This window comes from Juglans microcarpa x Juglans regia, chromosome 5D (assembly GCF_004785595.1).
Source record: "Juglans microcarpa x Juglans regia isolate MS1-56 chromosome 5D, Jm3101_v1.0, whole genome shotgun sequence".
Taxonomy (NCBI): Eukaryota; Viridiplantae; Streptophyta; class Magnoliopsida; order Fagales; family Juglandaceae; genus Juglans; species Juglans microcarpa x Juglans regia.
This window is the reverse complement of record NC_054602.1, coordinates 19145134-19155770: the sequence shown is the minus strand read 5'-3', so window position 1 is coordinate 19155770 and position 10637 is coordinate 19145134. Positions and strand designations below refer to the sequence as shown.

General features: G+C 39.2%; 1 protein-coding gene across 1 annotated transcript; it reads left to right on the top strand.

Moving 5' to 3' along the window:
• The first annotated feature begins 6893 nt into the window (after positions 1–6893).
• On the top strand, positions 6894–10396 carry LOC121266180 (G-type lectin S-receptor-like serine/threonine-protein kinase At1g11330). The gene is made up of 7 exons (XM_041169928.1): positions 6894–8319; positions 8540–8650; positions 8738–8919; positions 8997–9207; positions 9429–9666; positions 9769–9919; positions 10057–10396. Exons 1-7 carry the CDS (start codon positions 7041–7043, stop codon positions 10363–10365), a joined length of 2481 nt encoding a protein of 826 aa, XP_041025862.1. The 5' UTR covers positions 6894–7040; the 3' UTR covers positions 10366–10396.
• Positions 10397–10637: the final 241 nt, after the last annotated feature.

Below are 10637 nucleotides of genomic sequence, written 5' to 3'. Positions count from 1 at the left end.
GAGAAGTTGTATTGGGATCGAAGGAGAAGATCTCGCTGAGAAGATGAGGCATCCCCAAACGTCGACCTGCCCAGCACCAGCAGCGGCAACCGCAGATCTGTAAACGGCGGTGTCTAGCTCCAGCAACGCTACACTGAAGGCAGAGAAGCAGATGTGTAAACAGCGGCGTCTAACGGCGTCTTCTAGATTCTTCTCTTCTCTTCTCTGCATAGCAAACTAAAAAAAACTCATCCTTTTTTGCTTCTCTCTCGGCAACTGCTAAGGAATTTAAATTATGGTGGACGAGAAGAGGGCATGGGGTATTGGGTGGAAGGAAAGAGAGGGCCTCCAAGACAAGAGAGCAAGAGAGATAGACGACGAAGATGAGCTTGGACTCTCCAGCACCTTACTGCACCGTGATTGAGCATAGTCAACGAGATTTTGCCACATTGTTGGTTTTTGGCTGCGAGTTTCAACCTTTTCTATTTCATCGTCCATGCCGGTTTCAAGTTCGATTTTTTTACTCTTGATTTTTTTGTAATATTTCTGCTGCTGAATTCTAATCTGGTGGTGAAGATGAGATTGATGAGATGAATACGGAAGCTTCGCGACGGGGACCAAGTCCAACGATTGAGTAAGCAACTAGTTAGGGTTTGAGGAACAGTCGGATGGGTTGACACCAATTAATAAACCCGTTAATTTAGTCGGTTGGAGACCCGCTCAAGTCATACCCGACAAAATACAGGTCGGTTCGGGTCAGCATAATCGGGTTCAGTGGGTGCTCGAGTCACATGCACACCCCTACTACCTGGTTTATTGGTTTGCTTCTCAAGACTCTTCGCTCATTAAATACTTGCGGTTAACTTTAACGAACACAAAAAGGAAAATCGTTAAAAAAAGAATTTTCGTCTCATAAACACTTAATATATATAAAGATAAAGATATATGTGTATATATATATATATATATATATATAAATTAATAACTAATAGAATAAACACATATATATGTAAGTGTGAATTGTGTATGTGTGTGTGTGTATATATATGGAAGAATTGACAATTTATAAAATGAATATACATTGAAAGCAATTAAAAAAAGTAAGAGATATTAGTGTCAAAAATTAATATTGAAAAAATCACAAATTTGAGTTGAGATACAAAGAAAAAAGAAATAAAAGAACAGAAAAATTATTAAAATTAAGGATACTTAAAAAAAGAGAATGAGGAGACATATTTAAAGTTACAAAAAAATTAAAATTTATAAATATATTTTAGATTGTAGAATTAATTAAATAACATATAGAGTTCAAATTTACAAGAATGCCATCCAAACTCAAGAAAAATAGAAAATGACAAAATTATTATTAAAATAGTATAAAATAGAATAAGGTCTGGAATGACAATTTTGATCTAAATGGTTGAAACGGGCCGAGATTTGGAACGAAACGGAAAGATGAGGTATAGTTTATCGAGTACTACATCGGAACGAAAAATTCCGTCCAAAATGGCTTAAATGGAACATAAGTGAAAAGCACAACCCCTTTATACAACCTAGAAGGAGTCCCCCACTAATAGGGCAGGGGTCCTCCAAACCTAGGTATAGCCTAGCTTCGTGGCCTTTTCCGAGGGGCAAAAGGCTTACTTCCCTCCCGTCTTTTTTATTTTATAGTTTTTACTCTGTTTTAAATCAAGTCTCATTAGTTTTTAATGTACCTATTTCATTTTCTTGATTTTAGTTAATCTTTTATCAATATATTTGATTTTCCAAGGTTTCACGGGAGGTGCATCTCGGATTTCTTCTGAAAAGCTAGTGAACTCTACGATAAAATCTTCCAATACTTTTCCTTTAACAACATTTCTGGGGACGTACTCGATGTCGAACTCACTCAGCGATACGACCCAGTTCATCAATCGATCCAAGATGCTTGGTCATTGGAGAATCTTCTTCAAGGGGGCTTCAGTCATTATAAGGGTGAGGGCGAGCTCGTCCATGCAGGGTTATCTCGCTTCTACTCCTCGGAAAGCACGACTGGTGTAGTATATTGGTTTCTAGGAGCCTTTTAAGTCTCACACCAAAGTCGCAGAGACTGCGTACGGGGAAACAGACAAATACAGGCTTAAGACTTCTCTTGGTTTTGCTTGACTAAGTAATGGGAGACTGGCAAGGTACTGGTTGAGGCTCTCGAAGGCTCGGTTTCACTCTTCATCCCAAGTCTGTGCCTTTCACAGCACCCTAATAAATGGCAAGAACTTGTCCATTGATCTGGAGACAAATTGATTAAGGGTTGCCACTCGGCCGGTGAGTCTCTGTACGTCATTGATGCTCCACCTGGGGGGCGGGGGGGGGGGGGGGGGTGCTATTTTAGAGGCTTCTTCGGTTTGGCCTCTATTCCCTGTTCAGAAACCATGAAACCCAAGATCTTCCTAGACTCCACACCAAACGCACACTTTGCTGGGTTAAGTTTCATCTGGTAGCGCCTTAGTACCACAAATGCCTCGCATAGATCGACTAAATGTTGTTCAGGGGTCTTGCTCTTCCCAAGTTGATCGTCCACATAAACCTCCATGTTCCATCACATCTGTTCCTTGAACATGCCATTGACTAAACGCTGGTAGATGGCTCACCCCCTATCCGTGATGAACGATGTTTTCTCCTCGTCGTTGCTGCTCATGCATATCTGGTTGTACCCTGAGTAAGCATCCATAAAACTAAGCATGCGATGACATGCAGTGAAGTCTACTATTAAGTCGATTCGGGGGAGAGGGAAGCTGTCCTAGGGATAGGCCTTATTCAAATCTATGAAATCAACACACATTATCCACTTGCCATTGGCTTTCTTCACTAGCATCACATTGGATAGCCAGTTCGGGTAGCGTGCTTTGTTTATGAATCCCGCCGTTAGGAGGTGGTCAACTTCTTCTACGATGGTGGTGCACTTCTCAGCTCTAAAATTTTGCCTTTTTTTCCTAATATTTTTGGCTAATAGATCCATGCATAGGTGGTCTTGAATGATGTCGGGATCAATCCCAACCTTGTCCTCGTGGCCCTAGGCAAACACATCTTGGTGTTTTGAGAGAAGTTGCTTCATAGCTTGCTGCATGCCAGGCGCCATCCTACTTCCAATCTTGACCGTGGCCTAGGAGCAACACGGGTCTAAAGAAGTCAGCTCGATTGGTTTGCCGTCTCTACTTGTCTAAGAGCCTGCTTGTCCCTGATTTCTTCATCCACTATGACGAGCTTGGGGGGAGGCGGTGGGATGCGATCATCGTGCAGGGGTCCTATCACGGGGATCCCACCCTTTAACAACTTTAGTTCTTGCACATAACATTCTAGGGCCTTCACCACCATAAAGTTAGTCATCACATAAGCGGTGTAGGGGCCTTCTTGGTGAGAAATGTGAGAGTGATGGTTCCCTTTGGCTGAACCATATCTGTTGTAAACCCCTTCAACGACATGGGTGCAGGTTGTAGGTGAGCATGGTCGATCCTTATTCAGGTGAAGGCATCCCAAAAGAGGATGTTGGCAGAACTGCCGTTGTCGATGATAATTCTTCTAGTGGTGAAGTTAGTCACTAGCATAGTTACCACTAGGGCATCATCATGGGGGAAGATGACTCCTTCCTCATCAGCTTCCTCGAAAGAGATGACTGGCATTGCCTCGTTTCTCCTCTACTTAGTCGGGTGGTATTCGGCGTAATTAACTTCCTTGAACCGTGCCCTTTTGGCTTGCGCTTTCCTCCTCGAGGAGGTTGGGCCGCCTGTGAACCGCCTGGCGATGGTTCGAATCCCTCCCCAGGGGGAGCCTTTGTGGGGCAGTGTTTGTGGACGGCTATGCGGGTGCTCCCATTGCACCACCTCCTTGGGCTCCCGCTCCTCCTCGAATGGTCAATTTTTCTTCGGCTTCCCGCTCGCGCCTCCCTTCGGTCAGTATGGTGTCGTGGGGGTTGTTATGCCGTTCTCCTCCTCTCACCGTCGAGGGATTTGCTTTGACTGGTGCTATGGGTGGTGGAGCAATGGAAGGTAGGTACAATAACAGCAATCACTGTCCTGGCAGTCAGCTTCCTGAATAGTTGGTCTGTCATCTTCCTATATTGTCATCGTGACTCGGTCGTGTCGGGCCCCTAGCCCCCTTGAGAAGCATGTTCCATCTCGCCCTTTGCCACAATGTCCCCTTTTGGCCTTGTCCTTAACTTTGGATTGGGCTGAGGCTTTAGCCTTACTGTCAGCCCTCCAGCTTTGTCTTTCTAGACGCGGTCAACACTCGGAGCATATCTTCCACTTTATGAATTTGTCACCTGATCCATGAATTCTCATAATGTAATGGGAATCTTTCTTGCGAACTCTGCCATAAACGGGTTTCAGATCCATATACCGCCCAGGAGGGTGGTGAGAGTAATCTTCTCATTGTGGTCATCAGTGATCATGTGTTCCTTGTTGAACATTACCAAGTACTCTTTCAGGCTTTCTCCCTCTTGCTACTTGACAATCAGGAGTTAGGTTGTCGTTCGCCTTCTCTTCTTGCTAGGCATTAACTATGTGATGATGAGTCGAGCCAGGTCCTCGAAGTTGTAGAATAAGCTCAGTGCCAGTGAAGCAAACCATGCCCTTGCCGCACCCTTCAAGGTCAAAGGGAAAGCCCTGCAAGTGATCTCCCCGAGAAATCCATGCAGCGTCATATGGGCCTTGAAAGTGTTCAGATGCTCTAAGGGATCCTTGGATTCGTCATACAGGTCTAACTGGGGAACTTTGAACTTTGGTGGTAGTGGCATGACCACTACTTTTGCACTGTAAGATAGGTCCGTGCTAGTAAGCATCTGGTTTACCGAGTATGAGTCTCCCACCTTCTTAGCCATCTCCTTGTATTTGTCAATGAGGTCGCGCAACTTGTATTGCATCTTCCTATTCTCCTCATCATCAATATCCATCCCTCATACTTCTTGCAACTCGCCCTGTCTATTATGACTGGGCATAGTGTCTTCAGGTAGTTTGTCAGTGTCTACCTGTAGAGCTTTGTTTTCCCTCCAAAGCATCTCTACATGTGTGATTAGCGTCTTCACCAATTGTTCCATCTCCACAAACGTGCTTCCATGTCTTCTAGTAAGGCTTCTGGTCCTCGAGTTGTCTAAATGGGGAGTTGACGACATACGAAGGACACGTTATGTCTATAATAATTCCAAAGATAGCGTCACTGTTAATGTCGTGTTTTGTATGCCTGGACAATGATCTAGCAACTCTTACTGCTATCTTCACCTACAAACACAAGCATGAAGGTGGGCTCGGGGTGGTCCAGGAAACCTCCGATGCTTAAGTCAGTTACTCACATATATAGTAAAGGGTAGAGGATTGTCGAGTTTAGGGAGAGTTCTTTGTACCTGGGATATTTTTTTATACGAGGTTTTTGGGATAGCGCTATTAATGTGGTGTGACTCCCAAATGGGTATCTCAATGGTGGATGATTGGTGTTGCCACTTTCCAAGCCCATCGTTAGAGAATGGAGGGCTTTCCATCTTCCCCGTTTACTTGTCGGCATAGATCCTTTAATGTTAGGTGACATAAGAGATGTATTGCTCGAGGCGTCCTGTCTGTCCCCCTCATAGTCTGGTTTATCGTGCGAAGTGTCTTTCTTTGGTTGGCACACTTCACGGGCTGGGCTCCTTTAGTGATCCTAGAACCGTAGGAATATGAGATATGGAATGGGACTGGCCTCTATGCCTTACACAGCAGCCCATGGGTCGGTTCCAATAGGATTTTGCATATGAGTAAAAGTCCAATTACAAATTTTACAATTCAAAATTTTTTTTTTTCATTTGAATTTTGGTGTAGAACATTGGAACACTATTTTAACTTAAAACTAAACTGAAGCTTGTGAGTTTGAATTATTTTTTGAGTATTAAATAATATATATTGAAATTAACTTAACTCATATTTGCATTTGCATTCCATGTCGCTGCCTGCCTTTAGGATTAACAATTCAAACTCACAATGGCTCTGTGAGGTTATCCAGTATCCACCTATTTTTTAGGCTTTATATCTCCTCTTCGAGTATGGAGAGAGGGCCACTATTGTTTACCATTTACAAAAATAAATTCATATGATTAATGTAGAGGACATGATTTTCCATTATTCAATAACAGAAGTACAAAACGATTGCACTCTTTTGGTGGAAAGAAAGCATTCCAAAATTTTCAAAATTTGAAACAAAATTTTCAAAAGAGTTTAAATTGAGTGAAACAAGTTGGAATCAATGACTTCAGTTACAAAGCAATTAATCTTATTTGGTTAAGCACTTCAAATAAAATAAAATGAGATATTTTGTTAAAAATTAAATAAAATATTATTATAATATTATATTTATTTAAAATTAAAAAAATAAATTATTTATTATATTCTATATAAAATTTTAAAAAAATTATAATAATTATATAAATTTATAAGATGAGATAATTTAATTTAATTTTATAAACTGGCACTAAAAGAGCCCCACAAATGTCGCTGTCATGTTTGACATTTGACGGGCTGGAAATGTGTATATCCAAAGATTCAAGACAGCCAATATGGGCAGGCTTTGGAAAATTCAAAGTCAAAACTTGCAATAAGTTCAATGACTAAAATGCGGCAAATGCTGTCAAGTTTGACGATTAAGGACTCAAAATATGTATATACCGACATATTTCAACTCAAGAAAATTTTGACACCTAAATTTGATATTTCATTTGATACTTCTTTTATTTTAATTTTTTTATTTAATAATTAATAATTAAGGAAATAAATATTAATATATTAATATTTTTTAATATATTTTTTTAAAATATTTTAAAATAATAAAAAATATCAATAAAAAAATTGAAAAACAAAAGTCCAATTTGGCACGGCTCTTTCAAGTTATAGTCTGTAAAATACTAAAATGTGCATCATTAAAAAATTGAAAGTCTTCCAGAAGCAGCAAGCACTTGCAAGAAAATCAATCCCAGAAAAGCTTGAAGATAAGGAATAATGAATTTGTAATGCTCCTGGCATCCAAAATCTTCATTCTTAGAAACGAGAAACATTTGAAGAGTTATGAGAGTTGTTCGACAAACAAAGTTGTTCGATCTCCTTATATTATTATCCTGCTTTTGTCTAGAGTTTGGCACTGCCATAGACACCATCACTACGACCAAGTTCATCAATGATCCTGAAACCCTAATCTCCAACAGTGGTGAATTCAAATTGGGATTTTTTAGCCCTACAAACTCTACCTATCGCTATGTTGGGATATGGTATGCTAAAGTTTCTGCGTGCAGCGTCATATGGGTTGCTAATAGAAACAAGCCCCTCAAGAGTTTGTCGGGAACTTTGACTATATCTGAAGATGGCAATCTAGTAGTATTAGATGAACAAAAGAAGATTATTTGGTCATCGAATATAACAGGTTCTGTTTTCAATTCAAGTGCTCAACTTTTAGATTCTGGTAACCTTGTCTTGCAGGAAAACAAAACCGAGACAATCATATGGGAAAGTTTCCAACATCCTACAGATACACTTGTGCCAAAGATGAAGCTTAGTACTAATGTAAGAACAAGTAAGAAAGTGCAGGTAACCTCTTGGAACAACCAATCTGATCCATCCATAGGAACCTTCTCTGTTGGTATTGACGTTTTTAACCTTCCTGAGTTATCCATTTGGAATGGCAGTAGCCGATATTGGCGTAGTGGTCCATGGAATAGTCGGGTCTTTATTGGAATACCGTCCATGAATTCTGTATTTCTTGATGGATTTAGTCTTATAGATGATCAAGAAGGAACATTCTATTTTAGTTTTGCCTTTTCGAATGAGTCTATATTATCAAATTTTGTCTTGAATGCGCAAGGAAATATAGTGCATAACTCTTTAAATAACGGGGACAATTGGGAGGTCGGGTGGTTAGCTTTGGAGACCGAGTGCGATGTTTATGGAAAGTGCGGGGCATTTGGAATCTGTAACTCAAATAGTTTACCTATTTGCAATTGCTTAGTGGGGTTTGAGCCGAAGATTATAGAAGAATGGAATAGAGGAAACTGGAGTAGTGGATGTGTGAGAAGCACACCCTTGCAGTGTGAGAGAGTGACCACTGGTGGTGAAGAAGGCAAGAAGGATGGGTTTTTGAAATTGAAGATGATGAAAGTGCCAGACTTGGCATATTGGTCATCTGCTTTTGAAGATAAATGTCGAGACCAATGTTTAGAGAATTGTTCTTGTATAGCTTATGCGTATGATGCTGGCACTGGTTGTATGTCATGGACTAGAGACTTAATTGACTTGCAGAAATTCTCCAATGGTGGAGTTGATCTTCATGTTCGTGTGGAGAATTCAGAACTTGGTGGGTTTTTTTCGTTTTCTTTCAAATTTATATTATGATTTAATCCATCCATTACTGTCCAGTTGAGTTATATAGTTACTTTGTATTTTTAAAACAAATAAAATTTGTATTCAATCCAACATCACTTGTTAAATCTATGTAAATATATTTACCAAAAAATGAAATAGTAGTTATTCTGTGTCCTGTTTTAGATTAATTAGATGTCTTCTCTTATTTACAGATAGAAAAGGGGGTTCTGTGAAAGTAGTAATAACAATTACAACAATCATTGGAACATTATTCCTTGCCTTCTGCACTTTCTCATTATGGCGCTGTATGGCTAAACGAAAAGGTAAGATTCATGCTCCAATTAGCTAGTGGACTAAGAAATGTTAGCATATATTTACATATAATTACTAAGTATTGTATCCTAAACTAGCAAGAAAAAGGATAGCATTTGCAACATTTCCTGGTGAAAGCAAGCCTGAGCAGGATAGCATGACGAACCAAGTTAAACTCCAAGAGCTACCTATATTTAGTTTTGAGGAGCTAGCAAGTGCAACAAAAAGTTTTCATCAATCTAACAAGCTTGGACAGGGTGGATTTGGTCCCGTATACAGGGTAATGGTTGCTCTTTCAAAGGTTCATGATCGCCTAATAATTTTGATATATAGTAATGGGTTGTTGCTTGTTCATAGGGAAAATTGTTACATGGACAAGAAATTGCAGTAAAAAGACTTTCAAGAGCCTCTGGACAAGGGCTAGAAGAATTTATGAATGAAGTGGTGGTAATTTCTAAACTTCAACACCGAAATCTCGTTAGACTCCTTGGTGGGTGCGTTGAAGGGGAAGAAAAGATGTTGATCTATGAATATATGCCAAACAAGAGCTTGGATATATTTCTTTTTGGTTAGTTCATTCTAATGCTTTCGTGTTAATATCTTTGAATATCATCTAAATCAATAGACAAAATGGAATGATATTCTTTGTTATGGTATTTTAGCTTCTTAATGTAGACTTTTCTTGTGACTTCATCGAAATTACTTATTCACAAATATAACATTCACTCTGTATCATAAATAAATCTAATCTGCATTCTTGATCTTCTTTGTTTTGGTTAATTTCAATAGATCCAAGCAAACAAGAACCACTAGATTGGAGACAACGCTTCCAAATTATCGAAGGTATTGGTCGAGGTCTACTCTACCTCCATAGGGATTCGAGATTAAGGATAATTCATAGGGATCTAAAGGCAAGTAACATATTGTTGGATGAAGATCTAAATCCAAAGATATCAGATTTTGGTATGGCTCGAATATTTGGAGGCAATGAAGACCAAGCCAATACTAATAGGGTTGTCGGAACATAGTATGTACCTTTTTGTCTTAATTCAATTAGATACTAAAGCTAATATTCTTTTTTTCTTGGTATAACAAGATTTGGATATTGTGTTTAATTGTTGAAATATAGTGGCTATATGTCTCCTGAATATGCAATGGAAGGAAGATTTTCAGAAAAATCAGATATCTTCAGCTTTGGTGTGCTATTACTGGAGATAGTGAGCGGAAGAAGAAACACTAGTTTTTATCATGATGAGCAGGCCATGAGCCTCTTAGAATTTGTAAGTCTCCATCATCTCATGGCCCTTGTTTTCAATAACTCCTTTAATATTTGATTAATCATACCATTCTTAGATCTACATAGTAGCTAGAAGAAGTGAGTATTCTTAGATCTTCAATCATGTTTTCATGTTATTAGGTATGGAAAATGTGGAACGCCAACAAAATTGCAGCCTTGGTAGACCCCAAGATATCTGAGCCATGCTTTGAAGTGGAGATCTTGAGATGCATACATGTTGGACTATTGTGTGTTCAAGATTTTGCTAAAGATAGGCCAACTGTATCTATTGCAATTTCCATGCTTAAAAGTGAGATTGTTAATCTGCCTCGTCCAAAGCAACCTGCATTCACTGCAACGCAGATTGCCACAGAGACAACCACCTCTCAATGCAACAGAAGTGGCTGCTCTATTAACAATGTGACTGTTACAATGGTTCAAGGTCGGTAGGTAACAATGTGACTGTTACAATGGTTCGAGTGGATATTCATTTTTTCTGCTGCCAGCTGCTTTCTTAATTAATAGCATCTCTTACAAAGTACCTAAATGGGCATGTTCTATTATTATAGCTTCTCTATCTTAAGTTTTTGATAGCTTATAATATAGAGACCATTCTCTTTCTTGCTTTAATTTTTTTATTTTTTGTTTCTTCAATTTATTAAATGTTTACTTCCTGTGTAGACTGGACATGATTTTTTAAATAATAAGATTTGATCATTGAA